The sequence below is a fragment of the Pristiophorus japonicus genome, chromosome 17 (assembly GCF_044704955.1).
Source record: "Pristiophorus japonicus isolate sPriJap1 chromosome 17, sPriJap1.hap1, whole genome shotgun sequence".
In the NCBI taxonomy this organism is placed as follows: domain Eukaryota; kingdom Metazoa; phylum Chordata; class Chondrichthyes; family Pristiophoridae; genus Pristiophorus; species Pristiophorus japonicus.
The window spans coordinates 122,421,608-122,442,389 of NC_091993.1; the positions used below are offsets into that span (position 1 = coordinate 122,421,608).

A 20,782-nucleotide genomic window follows, 5' to 3' on the forward strand; every position below is an offset into this window, starting at 1 on the left:
TAGTGCCTTTCACAACCACCGGACAGCTCAAAGCGCTTTACAGCCAATGAAGTACTTTTGGAGTGTAGTCACTGTTGTAATGTGGGAAACGCGGCAGCCAACTTACGCACAGCAAGCTCCCACAAACAGCAATGTGATAAGAGCAGATAAATGTTTCCAGTCGTTAATGTTTCCAGATGTTGCAATCTTTCTAGCTATTGCAATTTTGTTTAGGGAGGGAATTCCAAAGCTTAGAGCCCAGATGGCCACCACTGGTGGAGCAATGAAAATCGGGGATGCTTATGAGACCAGAGTTGGAGGAGCGCAGAGATCTTGGAAGGCTGTAAGGCTGGAGGAGATTAGAGAGGCAAGGCCATATAAATGCAAGTTGTTGTTGACCATTCCACAATAAACGAGTGTGTACACAACAGCATAGGACAAGTTTGGGCAGGGGCACGAGATTCCCTGCAGTCAAACTCTATGCCAACTCATGTGCAAAAAAATGGCTAATTGGACAATACACCAGCAGACCACCGCTGTTTATAAGTCACAACCTTCCGAGCAGGAGGAACAAGGGGCACGTCAGAAACACGATCATGTTTCTAGAAAGTATAGCTTGTTAAGATACGACAGTGTGATGAAGATCTGCAGCTTGCATGGTTTTGTTATACTGTGGGAAACGACCCTCAAAACCCAAGCAGCTATGATCTCGGCCAAGGTCAGTATAACCTGCCCCTCCCTAAGCTGTGTATATATGTACACACACAAAAACACACAATTAAGCCACATTTTAAATACACAAACTTTATTTAAATTCGGTTAAGAAATATTAATAAATAAGGCACATTCAAGATAGAGCTAGCATTTAAAAAGTTTCAAAACAGAAACATCACCGAATGAAAACATTTAAGATATGAACTGTGAGCCAATTGGACACTGTTTACGGATAAATGCAAGTTGGTATTTTACAGATCCGGATTGTGGGCTTTGCGAGATTAGCAAAAGAGATCCAACCCGATAGGAATAGCCACTGAGCTGCCTGCAAGAGTCAGTCTGTAGCTCATGCTACGTATAACCCTGTTCTAAACAGTACATTGAAAATTGCAAAAATTTATTTTCCCAATTATCCATCGGAACTAAAAGCCGGTAGTTTTTAAGCTACTGAAAATCGTTTGGAAAGCAGTAACAACTGCAGAAAATATACTGAACAGTTGTGTTTGGAAACAGGTCTCCATTTAACTGCAATGCAACAGCATCCAAAAGGCACACTTTAAAGTAGCAAGAATTAATCATGACAACTTTTTTTTTTCATTCCAAGTATGCAAATCTCTATCTCGAGAGTCTCTACAGGTTAAATACCAGATTGCTATGGGTGTTTTTTTTTCAAACCTGCAAATATCATTGAAAAAATACCAATTTTTCTTGTTTTGTTTTCTAATACAATATGGTCCTATCGTTCAAAGGATATGCATGTCGATTTAAAAAAAATACTAGAAGTGGTCATTTTTCTTTACAAAGTTTGGCAATTATCCAGTTCTGTAATGCCAGTGTGGCAGACTGGAGCCAAGTATAGCCAGTCTGCCCTTAGGATTTGGGAACTGTTTGCTCAATAAGATGTGCAGTACAGATCGATACAGTCTCTACACCATTTATTTAACAGAGTAAAGCTTGCTAAGGTGGAGTGTTTTAAAGGTGTACGGTCAGGAACTGTATTTCACAGAGGATGGAATTGAAAAGTGCCCGAATTCTTACTGAGATTTAACATCTTTGGGGATTCCTTCCCCCCCACCACCCCAAAATAAGACCAAATTTCTAAAGAATGCGCGCTGCGCGCACCATTTCATTAGCCATTACAATCAGAAATCGAAACAGACCTGGATAATTAAAAGAAATTATCAGCAATGAACATTTGCCAGAGGAGCTGTTGTTTGCTTCAAGAGTCAAACAAACAGCACTTTTTTCTTCCCAGCATCAGCTAAAATTTTATCTAAGCACAGATAAGACAACTTTTACAGTTAAAACAGAGCAGGATTCAATACATAAAACACACATACAGGAGAATCACAAAAGGGTGTAATGACAAACAGGAATCGTAATCTCTGGACCAGCTTTCAGACACAGCGAGGTCACCCCGTCCTCTAGATATAAAACAGTGTACCCAAAGCTCGCTGTGCATTCACGGACGCAGTGTCCCAATAGCATCAATAATGAGGATGTGGGGCATAGTGAACCTTTTTTGGTGATATTTATAGCCAACCTCCAGGGAAATATGTGTCTTTGGAAAGAGAAACCCCAAAGTATTGCTGTCCTAAAAGACAATTTCCAGGCAGCAAAGGTGTATGCTGGTTAACTTTGAAATACATTTTTAACTGGATCTTGTGGCGTGTTAAATTGAAAATCTGTCATGACCAAGTTCCACAGCGAACTATATCCCCTCCCCACAAATGTGGACACGAGAGGTTGTTGCACATATGAATATTGTAGGCTTTTTTGGAGTTGGAAGAACAAGGTTTATGCTGGTAGGTCTATTCGTCTGTTACAGTAATCCCAGGCTCTATGAAAAAAGTTGGCTGAAATGCCTGCACCACAAAGAGAAATAGGAATTTAAAAACGAACATTTAAAAAAAAATGTCCCAGGTTACTAAAATTGAATATATAAACAATTCTTTCACATATGCCTCTCTCATTCCTCACGAGTTTGTACTTTTAGCTTTTGAGATAGTCGAAGAGCCAGCATGTTGCCTTTGCGAGGTCATGAAAATTTGGACTATTAACACAAAATGCAGATGTTACTTAGTTACATTAGAGAGAGGCCATCCATTTTGCTGGTCTAGACAAGCTCACATGCAATACAAAGAAAAGCACCACAATTACAAACCAAAATTACACAAACTGTTTTTAAACATGCCAGTGCTCTCAACATTCACAACACACAGCAATGCAAAATACAAGACGCCAGTTGTTTTGTTGACTCTTTCTCCCCTCACCCCATACTTTGCAATGAATCTTCGGAGATAAACATCCCAGAGACTCTGCTCACACCTTGTGGAGTGCAGTTCAGCAAATCTTACTGAAAATTGGGAACACCAAACTGGGCCCACTTACCTCGCCGCAAGATCACCCAATTTCTGCTTCCCTTGAGCTCGACTCCACACTGGAAGCGGAGTTGCAGAAAATTTACCCCAAGGTCTCTTGGTAATACTTAAAATTTGAACTTAAAGCGAAGAGATACAAGTAAGCTAATAACATGGAAGATGTCCATTTGCAAGGCATGTGAATCTGCAGTATGGGAATGACACCAATTCTCTCTTCAAAACAGAACACAAGTGGAATTTCTAAAATTTGCAAAACTATTGGAGGCTGGACACTCCTGACTCTCGCCAATAGACTAGTCACATTTTAACTGGAAGAGTTTGATGGAGGTTTAGCTGGTCTCTTTCTCTCCATATTCCCTGGTCGGCAGGCATGTTGCTACTCGACATCTACCACTATGTAGCCTGCTACCAGAAGGGGCATGAACACAGCTTGGGTAGTTTGGCCAGTTAGTTCCCTCTCTAAGACACACCCGAGATTGGAAATTCATCTCTCACTGCTCTGGCACACTGCATCAGTTATCAAACCCACTGTATTAACACCCTTCCTGCCCATTTCTCATCCTTAATCACCGATTCTAACACAGTAATCCCAACCGTATAGGTTTTCAAGCAGCTTATGCTGATGGCATTACTCAACAGGGGGGGATTTGGCCACTGCTTTGAAACTGCACGTGATCAATAGGGAATGGAGCAGGGGGAAGAGGGAAGAGAGAGAGAGAGAGAGAGAGAGAGAGAGAGAGAGAGAGAGAGAGAGAGGGAGGGAGGGAGGGAGGGAGGGAGGGAGGGAGGGAGGGAGAGAGAGAGAGAGAGAGAGAGAGAGAGATGGAAAAACAAATTGTTCTTTACCCATTACCCTACTGACAATAGATGTCAAGCAACAGGTGGAAAACCTGCAAAATAAAAGCAGATAGAACTGGGATTGCGCTACTCTTAAATGTGCAACAACTGGACGGACAGCCTGGTGCACCCAAGTTACTGTGGTCAATAATAGACAAGTGAAGGATATATACACTTCTGAATGCAAATAATTTTGAATTAAACCATGCAATAAATGCAACGAACAGACATACAAATAATTATGAAAAAAAACTTAAAATTAAATCTTTCAATAGTTTGCATGTTTATTTACTATTTTAAATTGAGAACTGACTTCCAAGACATTTCAAAATAAAGTTGGCTTTAATACCCTGGTTAAGAGAATTCCACCGATAAATTGACAACTTGGAACGATTTTCTTATTTTTTTTAAACAAAGAAACACTGTAGAAAGATTACCCTAAAGTTTAGATTATAATTTAACCCTGAACATAAAAAAATCACTCCGCATTTAAGAATACATAATGAGCCAGTGCTGACGGTAAGTTATATATAGAATTGTTGTCTTTACATAAGCCAGCACTGAAAAAATTCAAAGTTGTTTTTTTTAAAAAAAAGCCATTCTAGCCTCAAGATCTTCGCCAAAAATTTAAAGGATCAAGACACCACGTTAGAAATCTGCATTCTAAAATGGCGCTGTGTAAATCTGATTTTGTTGTGGTGCGATTGGAATTGCTAAACAATGAGATTGCAAAAGAATGAAATGATTGCGTGTTTCGGGGGTGGGGAGCGGACATTGTAATTTGACCTATGATCTGGAAGGCCAATAAGAATGTCAGGGCTACTGCGTCACGTGAATCAGACAGTGCACAGGCAGACGACGCACAACACATACAGCTTTACCACCATTTTGTAATTTCTCCTTTCAATTCAGTTTGAACAAATTGAACAGTTTGCCTTTTTCTACCATTACAAATCCAACAGCTTTATCATGTTGGGGAGAGGGGTGGGAAGTTGAGTTTTCCGTACAAATGTATTGGCATATCCGGATATTATGTTTAGAACCCTCAATTTGATTAAAGCAGTGAAGCTCAACAGTGCTCAACTGCGTTAACCCGCTCAGTTGCAAGAGCGCCGCTGTGTCGCCGCGTGCACCTACTCCGGAGCCACCTGCGGATCGAGGTCTGGTGCGGTCCGAGCGTCCAGCTGCTCCGGTTGGGAAGCCTCTTGGTTGCCCGTTTTCTCCAGGAAGTACGCGAAAGGATTCTCCTGATTACTTTCCATCGCTTGATAGACCAGGAAGAGGATAAGCAATACGAAGAGAAAGAGGAGGATCTGCAGCCACACTGGGACGAGACGCTGCACTGGAGGCTTGTTCTCCCTCGGGACCGTATAGGCGCTGCGCTCTTTGTAGTTGCGTCTCTCTATTTCCCGTGTCAGCAAATCATCAAAATTGTACTCAATGGGTCGACCCGCTGCTCCTTTGATCGGTCGACGGCGTGTTGCACTGTGCACAGAAACAAAGATAGAGGTGGTCATTAGGGGAGTTCTTCTTCCCCTCACCCCCCAGCCCCTCCGAAACAACGAGGCATTTGGGATCATTAGGCTTAAATAATAAGGATATGTCTCTTACTTGATTCCTGATGGAGAATTCATTTCCTCCGGAAACATCTGGGTCAACACATCCCCCATCTCTTTTGCCTGCAATTAAAGAATAAATAATTTTTAAAAATTGCTTTAATGCACCAGAGAGTATAATAAGCAACTACAAAAGTGCAATCGGCTTTATATCACCAGATATGTTCGGATGTCTGCAAAACAGAAATAGTACAGTCATCACTTTACACCTAGTAGGTGCAAGTGAGGATTTGTAAAACTTTTCCCTCAGTACAGCAATATATAACTTTTATACCAACACTGCAGCAATGGTTCCCCTTCAACAATAACTGTAAATGGCTCAATTAAAATCCATCAAAATTAACAAAGACATACGGGATCTGTGCCTAGGACAATGTTTTAATGGCTATATATAGAAATATAACACACCTTAGAGGACCCAGCTTCAGTAAGTAAATAGCAAAAGTTAACAGAACATGATACAGCAGTTCTTCAGATGTTGACACCAAAATGCCTTTCTGCCCCCTCCCAACCCTCAAAAGTTTCTCCTTCCTCCCCTGTAGGTGCAGACTTGTACAGAGCCACAATTCCACCGGTAGATAATGGCAGTTCTTCACAACATGGTAGGTATGGGCACACCAATTCCACCATGGAAATGTGACAAGTGGGCATTTCAGACTAGTCTGACCTTGTCCTCACCCAACATCCACAGCATGGGTCACTGGGTGGTAATCGGGAGTGAGAACCTAGTCTCAAATTTTCCCCCCTAAATATTCCAGTGATACTGAGACTAACTCGTGTTCCAGCTGAGATCAGTTAACAACAAGTTGTATTTATATAGCACCTTTAACGCAGTAAAACGTCCCAAGAGCGTTATCAAACAAAATTTGACACCGAGCCACACGGAGATATTAGGGCAGATGACAAAGCTTGGTCAAAGAGCTGGGTTTTAAGGAGCATTGAGGTAGAGAGGCGGAGAGGATATGGGAGGAGTTCCAGAGCTTAGGACCGTGGCAGCTGAAAGCACGATCGCTAATGGTGGAGCGATTAAAATCAAGAATGCTCAAGAGGCCAGAATTAGAGGAGCGCAGAATACTCGGGGGGTTGTGAGGCTGGAGGAGATTACAGAGATAGGGAGAGGCGAGACCATGGAGGGATTTGAAAACAAGGATGAGAATTTTTAAAATAGAGGCATTGCTTATCCGAGAGCTGATGTAGGTCAGTGAGCAAAGGGAGGATGGGTGAACGGGACTTGGTGCAAGTTAGTACATGGGCAGCAGAGTTTTGGATGACCTCAAGTTTACAAGAGGGATGACTCTATCCAGTACCTCAGTCTTCTGGTCTTGTATGGCTCAGTACTACATTAAGCACTGCATTTACCCGTGGCAAAATTTAACTCTTAGTTTCAATAAATTTGGTGACTGATGAACCGATTCCAATCATAAAACACAATGTACCCGTGCTGAATAGATTTGTGCCGACAATTCTCCACAAAGACGGTAGGAAGAGGGGGTAAACATCACTATTTTGGCGATCCTAGTTATTTGGTGCTCATCTGCAATTAGGCCAAGTGTATTTCAATGTTTATTGCTTTTAGTCAGCTTATCTTTAAAGCCCCTTTTAGGAATCCCTGGCAAGAAAGGGTCAAACAGTTCGGAAAATTCACTTCACAGATTTCTTATTTGTATCCTACTCATACTGGAATTTTGCAACTATTCAAACGAGATAGAATAGTTTGCTCTTTGCTAGTTACAAAGGACAATTAAATATGTTATTCTGAAAGCACGAGGGAACAGTTCCATGGGCTCTGGCAGTTCTCCGGTATCTTGCTAAGTGGCTATTCTTCATGTCGGAGCTTAGACTGCAATTGCCAACAGGCTATTCAACTACAGAGCATTAGAGCTGTGCCAAATGACATTAATAACGTGTGTTTTTGAGCAAGATTGAGTAAGAATGACAGGCAGGTGGTCCTCCTCAAGCACAGATCAGCTAACAAGTACCATCACATTAAGTATTTGTTCCTATGCTCTATTTAGAAAGTGCCTTTAATGCAGAAACACACCCCAGGGCACTTTACAGAGAAGGGTGGCTGTAGAAGTGGGTTTTAAAGGAGGATGGGGATAGAAGAGAAGGGGCTTAGGTAAAGAAATCCAGAGAGTGGAGGCGGCAAAGCTGCCAATGGTGAGGTAGGATGCACAAGAGGCTAGAGTCAAAGGAATGGAGAGTTCTTGGCTGGGTGGGAATAGAATCTTGCAGCACACAACGAGGCCATTTGGCCCTTTGCAAGCCATCCTATTCGTCCCACTCCCCATTCTTTCTCTATAATCCTGCAGATTCTTTATATATCCAATTCCCTTTTGAAAGTTACTACTGAATCTGCTTCCTTGACCCTTTCAGGTAATGCAAACCAGATCATAACTCGCTGCGTAAAACATAAACCTAATTTCCTCCCCTGGATTTTTTTTTACCAATTGCCTTAAATCTGTGTCCTCCTGTTACCTGCCAGTCGAACTAGTTTCTCCCTAGTTACTCGATCAAAATTTACTCTCTCAATTTTTGACACCTTTATTAAATCTCCCTTTAACCTTCTCTGCTCTTGTATTTGTACAAGGTTATGGAGAGCGAGAGAGAGAGGCAGACAAGCTCATGGCGGGTTTTAAATACAAGGGCAGAATTTTAAATTTGTAACGTTGGGGGACTAAAACAATGTAGGTGAGGAAGATGTGTGAACTGGTTATGGTGTAGGATTAGATACATGCAGTAGTGTGTGTGTGTGTGTGTGTGTGTGTGTGTGTGTGTATATGTGTGTGTGTGTGTATATGTGTGTGTGCGTGAGCGCGCTAGGCCCATGCAGCAGAGCCTGGTCTCTAATCATCTTGGATTCCCTTGCCACTGGACCAAGACCTTGCTCGGTCAAGCCCGTGTGGTAGCTGGTGTGCAACGGCCACCCCACGTTAAAATAATTCACGCACAGGCATCTTGCACCCTTTAAAATAAAGTTCGGAACCTAGACAGAGACTGTAGGCCCCACATTGGTCTCATCAGTCTCCTGAGAACTCATTAGTGTGGAAGGAAGTCATCTTCGAATCCGAGGGACTGCCTAAGAAGAGTAGCGTTGGATGAGGTACAGCTTATGGAGGGGGAAGTTAGGAGGAAAGCACTGAAATAAGTCTGGAGATGACAAAAGGCATAAATTAAACACGGGACCAAACCTGAGAGCTTGTCTTATGGCTCAGTACGACACCAGCTTGTGCTTTAACCCACACAACAAACAATATCATTTTCTCAGCACTCTGAAAATGAAAATTACTGCGAAAAAGATGTAGATCGCATGGTGCATCTACCGAGGGAAAAACAAAATAGCCAACCATATAGAAAAAGATAATTGGACATGATATTTGCTAAAGTTAATTTCACAAAGGGCTAGTTAAAGAAATTGGACTGAATTCTTAAAAAAAAATCAATAATGCAGTCAGAAGAGGACGACTGTGAAGGGATAAAAACTCTGGTGTCGATCGTTAGCAGTGAGCTACTTGATAAGCTATCTCAATAGTTACTTTCACATAGTTTCCTTTGCTTATCAATGTTTGTAAGAACCACATCATGGGCCCAAGTTTCCACAAGAAAAAAAACGGGCGCCCCTCTGAGCTGGGCGCCCGTTTTTCGCGCCTAAAAAAATCTTCGGTATTCTCCACCTACTTACAGGTCCTGTGGCACTCGGCGCAGCCAGCACGAGCTGTGGGGAGGGGCGGAGCCAGGTCCCGGCGATGAAAACAGTGCCGGGACCTCTGCACATGAGCGCTACAGTCGGCACGCAAGTGCAGTAGCTCCAGGCGCCGAACTGTGTGGGAGGGGCCCGAAGCACGCAGCCCCTAGCCCTGGCTGAATGGCCTCACTGGGGCTGCGTGAATGAGGCTCCTCCCACGGCCAGCTCCTGCTCCCCGCCCCCGACAAGACCTGACACCCGCTCCTCGCCGACCAGACCCGAGACCCGCTCCCCCCCCCCCCCCCCCTGCCGACCAGACCCGAGACCCGCGCTCCCCCCCCCCAACCCCCCAGACACCCGCTCCACCCCCCCGCCCCGGCCCCGACACCCGATCCCCCCCCCCCCGCCCGTCCCGACACCCGCTCCCCCCCCAGACCCGACACCCGCTCCCCTCTCCCCGACCCGCTCCCGCCGACCCGAGACCAGACACCCGCTCCCCCCCGCCCCGACACCCGCTCCGCACCCCCCCCGACCCGAGACCCGCTCCCCCCCCCCCACCGACCCGACGCCCGCTCCTGTTCCCCTCCCTCCCTGCGGCACGAACGGCTGCAGAATTCTCCCTGGCTGAAGCACTTTCACACAGGTAGGAAGATGGTTTATTTAATCTTTTCTTGGCTTATAAATGTTTATTCAGGTTGGATTTATTTGTATAATATTTGTAGAAGTATAAATAAGGATTTATTGTCGAATTTAATGAGTTCCCTTCCCCCCCACCTCGTTCTGGACGCCTAATTTGTAACCTGCACCTGATTTTTTAATGTGTAGAACAGGTTTTTTTCAGTTCTACAAAAATCTTCACTGGCTCCATTCTACTTTAGTTTGGAGTACATTTTCACTGTGGTAACTTTCAAATCAGGCGTCAGTGGCCGGACACGCTCCCTTTTGAAGAAAAAATTCTGTTCTAAACTAGAACTGTTCTACCTGACTAGAACTGCAGAAAAAAAAATGTGGAGAATTGCGATTTCTAAAATAGTCCGTTCTCCACCAGTTGCTCCTAAAAATCAGGCGCGAATCATGTGGAAACTTGGGCCCCATGTACCAGCATTCTGCAGTCACTTCCACAGTGTTAAACCAATATTTGCATATAGACCCATTTATTGAGCAACACAAACAAAGCTGCAGTGAGACTGCGGTTGATATGTTGCTGTTTAACTGTTGCTCGTGAAGTATGAGACGACAACTTGCTCGACTGCGACATGCTTCAGCACAACGTGAACTGGATCATGAAAAGAATAAGATAGCTCACAAACACTGCACTGCACTGTAACTGCTTTCTTTACTTGGAAGGAGTACATTACATCAGACTTAGTATATACACAAGTCAGCTCTGGGGCTCGGGGTGGGGATGAGAAGAAAAAAAAAAGGGCGCGAGAGAGAGTTCACTCAAAGGGTTGGGTTCATGTCCTGCTCAGGCAGATGAGAAAAGTCTGCATTCTCTGCTAGCTCTACGGGGCCTATGCAAATTCAGTTTGGGCAAACTACTACCATCTCTGAATCTCACATTTGGAATTGGTTGAGTTTTTTTTTGCACCTTTTTCTCTTCATCTCTTCTTAATCCGACAGGAAATACTTTCAGTGAATGAATTTATTATAAATCTGATAAATAGCATACAGATTTTGCTGCATGAACTTTCAATCTGTTTTTAATTTATCTCCATTCCTGGATGCATTAATCCATAAAATGAAGATGCAAGTGCAGATTCCACTGGAACATCCTCACTGCAAATGTAATTATGCGTTTAATATTGATGATTTATAATTAAGGCAGCACAAAGTCATACTGGTTACTAAAATAGCTGTAGGCTCACACCTTGAATGAAGTGATTAATTTAATTGGTGAATATCATATTAAGAGTTGTGCAACTCCCCAAATCCAGACTATACATTAGCTCTATTGTAAAGCTGTAATTACAATCAAGAAAAAAAAATTACATAGAATTAACAGCACAGAGACAGGCTATTCAGCCCAACTGGTCCATGCCGGCATTTATGCTCCACACGAGCCTCCAGCCACCCCTCTTCATCTCACCCTATCGGCATAATCTTCCATTCCCAAATCCCTCCAATGGCTATAAAAACTAAATACTGTGGATGCTGGAAATCTGAAATAAAATCAGAAAGTGCTGGAAAATACTCAGCAGGTCAGGCTGCATCTGTGGAGTGAGAAACAGAGTTAACGCTTCAGGCCGATGAGCTTTCGCCAGTTTTGCCGACAGGTCATTGACCTGAAACGTTAACTCTGTTTCTCTCTCCACAGATGCTGCTTGACCTGCTGAGTATTTCCAGCATTTTCTGATTTTATTCCTTCATATGACTAATGCAAAAGCAAAATACTGCAGATGCTGGAAATCTGAAATAAAAACAATGCTGGAAATTTCAGCGGGTCAGGCAGCATCTGTGGAGAGGAAGCAGACCCTTCGTTAGACCTGGCAAATGTTCGAAAAGAGCACATTCTTAAGCACTGAAAGAGGGAGGGGAAGAAAGAACAAAAGGGAAGGTCTGTGATAGGGTGGAAGGCAGGAGAGATTAGAGACACAAAAGGGATGACGGGCCGAATTGAAATGGTAATGACAGAAGTTAGAAAAAGGTTAATCTGGATAGGGTGTGAATGGCAGAGTAATGACCAACTGCCATTAAAGACAAAGAGGAAAAAAAAAAGAAAAACATTAAGATGGATGGGGGACGGGGGGAGAAAGAGGAAAGAAAGAGAGCCAAAGATGGCCAGAGGTTATGCTCTGAAATTGTTGAACTCGATGTTGCGTCCAGAAGGCTGTAAAGTGCCTAAACGAAAGATGAGGTGCTGTTTCTCGAGCTTGTGTTGAGCTTCTTTTGGAACAGTGGAGTCCGAGGACGGAGATATCAGAGTGGGAGTGGAGTGTGGAATTAAAGTGACAGGCGACCGGAAGCTTAGGGTCAAACTTACGGACTGAACGGAGAACAGCAAAACGGTCACCCAATCTACGCTTGGTCTCCCCAATGTAGAGGTGACCAGTGAGCGAATACAGTATACTAAATTGAAAGTAGTACAAGTAAATCGCTGTTTCCTTTTTTCCCTCTTTGTCTCTAATGGCAGTTGGTCATTACTCTGCCATTCACACCCTATCCAGATTAACCATTTTCTAACTTCTGTCATTACCATTTCAATTCGGCCCATTATTCCTGTTGTATCTCTAATCTCTCCTGCCTTCCACCCGATCACAGACCTTTCCTTTTGTTCTTTCTTCCCCTCCCCCTTTCAATGTTTAAGAGTGCGCTCTTTTCGAACATTCGGCAGTTCTGACAAAGGGTCGTCGACCCAAAACGTTAACTTTGTTTTTCTCTCCACTGATGCTGTCTGACTCGCTGGGATTTCCAGCATTCTGTTTTTATATCACTCATATGACTATCGAGCTTCCCCATAAATGCATCAATGTTATTCGTTTCAACTACTCCTTGTGGTAGCAAGTTCCTGATTCTTACCACTCTGTGGGTAAAGAAGTTTTTCCTGAATTCCCTATTAAATTTATTAGTGACTATCTTATATTTATGGTACCTAGTTCTGGTTTCCTCACAAGTGGAAACAGCTTCTCTACATCTATCCTATCAAATCGCATCATAATTTTAAAGTCCTCTATCAGGTCACCTAGAGAAAAGAGCTCCAGCTTGTTCAGCCTCTCAGTTCTGGTATTATCTTTGTAAATCTTTTCTGTACCTTCCCCAGTGCTTCTATATCCTTATTATAATAATAGGGAGACAAGAACTGTACACAGTACTGTGTGGTCTTAGCAAGGTTCAATACAAATTTAACACAATTTCCCTGCTTCTCAATTCTATCCCTCTAGAAATGAAACCCAGTGTTTGTTTGCTTTTTATTTTAAAATGGCCTTAATAATCTACATTACCACAATGACTACACTCCAAAAGTACTTCATTGGCTGTAAAGCACTATGAGACATCCAATGGTCATGAAAAGCGCTATATAAATCCAAGTATTTTTTTCTCCAGGACTACCTTTTGTGATCTGTAGACTAGATTCCTTTGCAAAATTTAGACTTATTTTTTGAGCAGTATGTGGCTTCCTTATTTTTCCTATCAAAATGTAACATCTCGTACTTATCTATATTGAATTTAATTTATCAATTGCATATCCATTCTGCAAGTTTATTAATGCCTTCTTGTATTTTGTCTTCATTAACTATAACTCCAATTTGGTGTGGTCTTCAAAATTTTGAAATTGTTCTTCTGATTCCAGAGTCTAAATTGTTTTATGAAAATTGTGAACAACAGTGGTTCCAGTGGAACACACTTTTCACCTTTTGCCAGGTGAGTAGCTACCTTTAACCCTTACCCTGTCTTCTGTCTGTAGCAAACTTGCTATCCATTCTGCTACTTGTCCTGACTCCATGTGCTCTGATCAGGGTCTACTCTGCGGTACTTTATCGAAGGCTTTTTGAAAATCCAAATAGGTTAAATTTGTATTATGTATAAAATAATCAAAGGTGAGGTGTTAATAACTAGTACGGAAAGATAAAGAATGCATTTTATCAGGAGTTTGGAGTCAAAAGTACTCCCTTCCCTTCTGCTTCCATTCACAGATTTTCTGAATGGGGGTGGTGTTTTAGAAATGTACTCAGACAAGACTGACCAGCCAAGTGGAAAGGGGCCATTTATTACAAAATATTACTGAACCACATTTATATGTTCATCATTACCTGGATTTGTTCGGATTTGCTTGTACTACTTGCAGCTGTGACGGTGACTTTTGTTGTGGTTTGTTTTTGATATGAAGAATCTAAAAGAGAAATAAATTGATAATATGATTATCACAAATTCCTAAATACATAGTACAGCCAAAACATAACTGGGGATTTACCCATGTTGCCATCAGTTACACCATTCTAAGAGGCAGGTTTGTGATTCAGGATCAGCAGTTGGTGCTGTGCTGTCATAAAACCACTCTACATTCCGTGCTGTCGTCCAAACTAAAACATAATGATCACTGTCCAAGATCTAAACTTTTAATGTCCCCTTTTAGCTTAAATGGAGGAGTTAACTCACATATTTTAAATGCTTTCAATAAAATAATGGGATGGGGGGGAAATTTCAGAGGAACAAAGTAAATGTTGGCATACTAGCATCCCAAGGCAGACGTTACGGGTCAAGGTGATTCAAAGGGTACCATGAAACAGGAGAACAGTTAGTGGCATCGCATGCTACTTTATAATGGATTGCCTCAATAATTCAAAAGCAGAGCAAATCAGTTAAAAGCAGTGCCAAAATTATCTTGATTGTAAGCAAATGTTGATTAGCTCGATTTCATAATTATAAAAAGGTGAACGAGATCACGAGCATGTATCATAATTAGAGCCTAAATTTGCAGGGTTTGCACAGAATTCACACAAAGAGCCTGTGAAATTCAAAGTCTCTCAAAATCAAAGTATGGAACAAAATGCTCGTCTATCTTTAGGTGTCTACATTATATGGTCAAAACCAATCATTTGGTAGAGTGTGACTCCTCATACTATCCAGTGTCTTCTGGGTTTTTGTGTACATACTGCAGCAACTCGCCAAGGCTTCTTCAACAGCACCTCCCAAACCTGCGACCTCTACCACCTAGAAGGACAAGAGCAGCAGGCGCATGGGAACACCATCACCTCCAAGTTCCTCTCCAAGTCACACACCATCCTGACTTGGAAATATATCGCCGTTCCTTCATTGTCGCTGGGTCAAAATCATGGAACTCCCTCCCCAACAGCACTGTGGGAGCACCTTCACCACACGGACTGCAGCGGTTCATGGCGGCGGATCATCACCTTCTCAAGGTCAATTAGGGATGGACAATAAATGCCGGCCTTGCCAGCGACGCCCACATCCCAGGAACGAATTTAAAAAAAGTGTAGAGGTGTAAAGGTGCAGGTTAAAACACAGGCACTAGAATGTCTGTGTTGTTAATTTGGACAGTGAGTCCACTGGACAGACTCAGTGAATGGTGGTCATCTGCAGAAGAGACACAGATATCCCTCCCGACAGCTAAGGTAGTGGAACAGATTTTTGTATTTTTATACAGGTTGAACCTCCCTTATCCAGTACCCTCGGGACCTGGCCTGTGCCAGTTTAAGGATTTTACCAAATGAGGGGAGGTCATCGGCAGGGTGTGGGATGGGGGAGGGGGGGGGGGGGAAAGAGGAAAGAAAAGAGGTGTGGGGTAGGTCGCCTGAGGTAGAGTTGGGGGGGGGGGGGGGGGGGAGGAAAGGAGGAGAAAAAAAAAAAGAGGTCGGCGGCCCGAGTGGGCCCCGAAGAGCCAGCCCGATCCCCCCGGAGGGAGCACTGTGGGGAAGAGCCCCGAGGGCTGTGGCTGCAGGAGTTCCAGCAGGGGGACAAGGAGGAGGCAGCCGATCGAGGAGAAAGATTATATTGGGGAGTAGGATTTTGACCAGCCGTGTTCTGCACATGCACCACCCGGGAATGGTGCCGGACCAGGGGTGGTGCCAGATAAGGGAGTCCCGGATAAGAGGGGTTCAACCTGTATACAAGTGTGTCACACTATAAATTGAAAAGCATCCCCGATTGTAGGTTGCTTAACATGCTATGCCTGAATGATGGTTAAATGAAACTTACATTTTTATATTTAAAGCAGAAATATATGATGTGGATTCGACACTTCGAGGCTCTGACTGCTTATGATGATTGCCGCCCATTTTAAGTTTTGGGCTTAATCCAATGACATTGGGAAGATACTTGGGTGTAACTCGACATCGACAAAATGGGAATGATGTTGGGCGCATTTTCGGGTCTAACTTTCGGGTTGCTCCCATGGAAGAAACTCCAGGCCATTGCTTATGCTTTGTGACTGTATTTAGAGGAGCCCGCACCAAACAAAAATCTCTCATAGGTGTATAGAATCATCCAACGACTAGGAAGGGAACAGTACATTAGCGGACGTTAGTCCGGGCAGCTATTTGGGTATATTTCACTAGAGTGCTCCAGATTAGGGGAAGTTGGCTTGGGAGCCTGCATCTGTTGCCTTTTCAGCCCCTGCTGGAATTGCACCTGCAGACATTTAGCGAGGGCAGGATTGGACTTGTGCTCTGATACAGCCCATGGACGCTCACAAGCAAGAGTTGACCATGACTTGCTCACACTTGCACAACATACTGGAGGCTGAATGCGAGACTGTACCTCAGCAAGGGGTCAATATTGTTTCTCCTTCCTAAATGCAGAGAGCGCCTTTATTTCTCCCCATCCATCATCATCTGGGAAATGTTTCTTTTCTAAATAATTGTGAAATTTTACCAGAAATCTTAAGGAAAATGTACAATCTAAGCACAACCCAATGATACAATGAGAGTATAATATCTGGTTCACATCCAGTTGTACCAAGAAATCCAAACAGGCATTGTTTTGTCCTGCAAGCAAATAATTCTATCTAAGGATTATCACAACCTTTTGCATAAAATATCAAAATGGGTATCTCGCGACTAGAAACAGTCTGAGCGGACTCTCCCTTGCAGTCTTTATTCTAAAAGATCTCTTTAAGCAAGCATTTAAACAGGCACATAGTGCTGGAAATAGACAGCGGACAGAACGACGACCCTGCTGACCTCAGGCCTCACCACCGCTGCCCTTACCTCGGGGCCTCCTCGGTGGGGCCCATCCAAACACCTTCGCGGCGGGGCCCGCCTGAACACCCGACGACAACTTCTTCAGTGGGGCCCCGCTCGACGATTATCTCCTTGGCGGGGCTGGCCCGCCAGACGATGATGATAAAGGGAGAGTCCGCTCAGACTGTTTCTAGTTGTGGGAAGCTGTCCCCCACCGATGTTCTGAAATCCGGAAATACCCGAACCTGGGCTCGGGTGTTTCCGGATTTGTGACGTCAGAAAGCAAATCGAAAGTCTGGTAAAGCTCGGAATCCGAAACGTCCTCAGTACCGAGGGTTCCGGATTTTAGGCGCTGCACCTGTGCAGAAAAACTGCATCTTATGTTACGGAGTAAATAAATCTACACTGGGGCTATTATACATTTAGATGGCCTGTTCAGGCACATAAGACTGCCTGGTCCGCAATACAAAAAAAAACTTAGCTTCTACTCACCAATTATGCTGCGTGTGGAGCCCTCGGGAGGAAAATCTGTAAAACAGAATACAATTTTGTAGAATTTTCAATTAAAAAAAAATCAAAACTTTCAGGAAGTCGCTCACTGTGGGGGCGGGAGAGCAACAGAAAGTTATGCCGAGTGGCTGAATTTGGGTCGGGACCAGGAATCCATCGCTGTCAATCAGCGGTAGAAAGGTGGTGACATCACAGCGCGTTCACACGGCTGCCAGTTGGCGTCTCGGCCGAACCAGAGGGCGCTATCTTGCCGGCCGATCGGGAAGTCGGCCAGCAAAAATAAATACTCGACAGCCGCGACAGTGGGCCCTCCCCTTGAAGGGCTGCCGCGCTGCTGGGCGACACTCACTTCGGATAAGGTGCACTGACAGAAAGGCACTACGCTGCGGGGGATCGACTTTATGAGCTAAATTTATGTCGGTGTCTTTTTCAGGTGAGGGACAGTGGTAGTGTGTGTTCTGATGACGCACTTGTGGTGGTCATCAGGATTGGGGCGGAATCGGGTCCAGGCCGAAAAATCCCCGCCCTGAATTTGGGACTGGGCGGCCAGTTGACCACAAAGTGGCAGCCATGGGATTCCGCAGCATACAGGCAATAACGGGTCTTTGAGACCCTGATTTTGGCTCCCGCATCTTCAATATTTGGCACTCAGTGACAATCTGTCCCAGATAGGACTTGTGTAACAAATGGAAATGCAAATGCAATGCTAGCATAGTAACAGATATCATTTTAGGTTCCTATACAAATAGGGCAAGGTGAGCCAGAACTTTATTCTAAAACTAACATTTCCCACATTACAACAGTGACTACATGCCAGAAAGTACTTCATTAGTTGTAAAGCGCTTTGGGATGTCCGGTGGTCGTGAAAGATGCTATATAAATCCAAGTCTTTCTAACCTGGTTTATACTTAGTCTTTGATGTAGAGAGTAGTTGCCAAAAATGAAATCTCCAACCTTGTTTTCACCAGCACAATTTTAAAATTCACCCCAAACCCAGGCATTTAATGTGTTCACATCATTGAAAGGAGAATCGGTGTCATTAATCAAAAGGCACAAATTAAAGGGTCCTTCTGAATCTATGAAATGGAAGATAGCTGTACACTTAGTGATGTGGCCTTGAGGCATCACAGAGTTTTTACTTTTAAAATGATTAACGGAAGCAGTGGGACAGACTCCAAAATGTACGCTCCTAGGCTGCCTGTGATCTCAAGTTTTAAACATGAAGCACAGCAACCATGTGCAGAGCCAGATGTCAACTACATAGATATCTCCCTTTTATTGGGATTAGTACGAGGATTACATAAGTGTTACAAATTCAGGCCAGTCATAGATACCTTTCTGGTTCAAGTTCGCCAGTCACTCATATAAGCAGTCTCTGCATCTTTCTTTTATTGGAGTTGAGTCACACCGCACTATATTTACTTGTATGACAGCGCAATCCAAGGATGTGAGAATAGTATCATCGCCTTGCAATTTGGACTGGGTACTCATGTCTTTCGCAAGTGTGCTTCTTCAATCTTTTCACAGGTGGTCTGAGCAAATACTTGGTAAGACGAGGCCAGGTACGAATAGTTAAAGCTACTTTATTCCACAGTAAGATATTCATGCAGAGCAGTCTTTGGGACTGGATTCGCTTAACTCAATCCATAGTTAATCTTTGAGCGGAGTGTCAGTCTTGGCGCAATGATAGCACTCTTGCCTGACTCTGAAGGTTATGGGTTCAAGCCCCATTCCAGAATCTAGGCTGACACTTTAGTGCGGTAAAGGAGGATTTCCTGGAATGTATTAGGGATGGTTTTCTTGACCAATATGTGGAGGAACCGACTAGAGAGCTGGCCATCCTAGACTGGGTGATGTGCAAGGAGATGGGACTAATTAGCAATCTTGTTGTGCGAGGCCCCTTGGGGAAGAGTGACCATAATATGGTAGAATTCTTTATTAAGATGGAGAGTGACACAGTTAATTCAGAAACTAGGGTCCTAAACTTAAGGAAAGCTAACTTGGATGGCACGAGGCATGAATTGGCTAGAATAGACTGGCAAATGATACTTAAAGGGTTGACGGTGGACAGGCAATGGCAAACATTTATAGATCACATGGATGAACTTCAACAGTTGTACATCCCTGTCTGGAGTAAAAAATAAAACAGGGAAGGTGGCTCAACCGTGGCTAACAAGGGAAATTAAGGATAGTGTTAGATCCAAGGAAGAGGCATATAAATTGGCCAGAGAAAGTAGCAAACCTGAGGACTGGGAGAAATTTAGAATTCAGCAGAGGAGGACAGAGGGTTTAATTTGGAGGGGGAAAATAAGAGTATGAGAGAAAGTTTGCCGGGAACATAAAAACTGACTGCAAAAGCTTCTATAGATATTTGAAGAGAAAAAAATTGGTGAAAACAAACCTAGGTCCCTTGCAGTCGGACTGAGGTGAATTAATAATGGGGAACAAAGAAATGGCAGACCAATTGAACAAATACTTTGGTTCTGTCTTCACGAATGTACTAGGGGACCGAGGGTCTAGTGAGAAGGAGGAACTGAAGGATATCCTTATTAGGCGGGAAATTGTGTTGGGGAAATTGATGGGATTGAAGGTCAATAAATCCCCAGGGCCGGATTGTCTGCATTCCAGAGTACTTAAGGAGGTGGCCCTAGATATAGGGGCTGCATTGGTGATCATTTTCCAACAGTCTATCGACTTTGGATCATTCCTATGGACTGGAGGGTAGCTAATGTAACACCACTTTTTAAAAAAGGAGGGAGAAGAAAACGGGTAATTATAGACTGGTTAGCCTGACATCAGTAGTGGGGAAAATGTTGGAATCTATTATTAAGGATGAAATAGCAGCGCATTTGGAAAGCGGTGACCGGATCGGTCCAAGTCAGCATGGATTTATGAAAGGGAAATCATGCTTGACCAATCTTCTGGAATTTTTTGAGGATGTAACTAGTAGAGTGGACAAGGGAGAACCAGTGGATGGGGTGTTTTTGGACTTTCAAAAGGCCTTTGGCAAGGTACCACATAAGAATTTGGTGTACAAGATCAAGGCACATGGTATTGGGGTAATGTACTGGCGTGGATAGAGAATTGGTTGGCAGAGAGTCGGGATAAACGGGTCCTTTTCGGAATGGGAGGCAGTAACTAGTGGAGTACCGCAGGGCTCAGTGCTGGGACCCCAGCTCTTCACAATATACATTAATGATTTGGATGAAGGAATTGAGGGTAATATCTCCAAGTTTACAGATGACACTAAACTGGGTGGCGGTATGAGCTGTGAGGAGGATGCTAAGAGGCTGCAGGGTGATTTGGACAGATTAGGAGAGTGGGAAAATGCATGGCAGATGCAGTATAATGTGGATAAATGTGAGGTTATCCACTTTGGTGGCAAAAACACGAAGACAGATTATCATCTGAATGGCGGCA

General features: G+C 43.6%; 1 protein-coding gene across 3 annotated transcripts in view; it reads right to left on the bottom strand.

Annotated features, from left to right (window-relative positions):
* Positions 1-767: 767 nt before the first annotated feature.
* LOC139228072 (lamina-associated polypeptide 2, isoforms beta/delta/epsilon/gamma-like) overlaps positions 768-20,782 on the bottom strand; it is a 61,150-nt gene continuing 41,135 nt past the window's right edge. For all 3 annotated transcript variants that reach the window (XM_070859238.1, XM_070859239.1, XM_070859237.1), the window contains 4 exons: positions 17,345-17,380; positions 13,964-14,043; positions 5,523-5,590; positions 768-5,396 (listed from right to left, as the gene is read on the bottom strand). In XM_070859238.1, the coding sequence (XP_070715339.1) occupies positions 5,045-5,396; positions 5,523-5,590; positions 13,964-14,043; positions 17,345-17,380 (536 nt within the window). In that variant the 3' untranslated portion in view covers positions 768-5,044. The remainder of the gene's footprint in view (positions 5,397-5,522; positions 5,591-13,963; positions 14,044-17,344; positions 17,381-20,782) is intronic.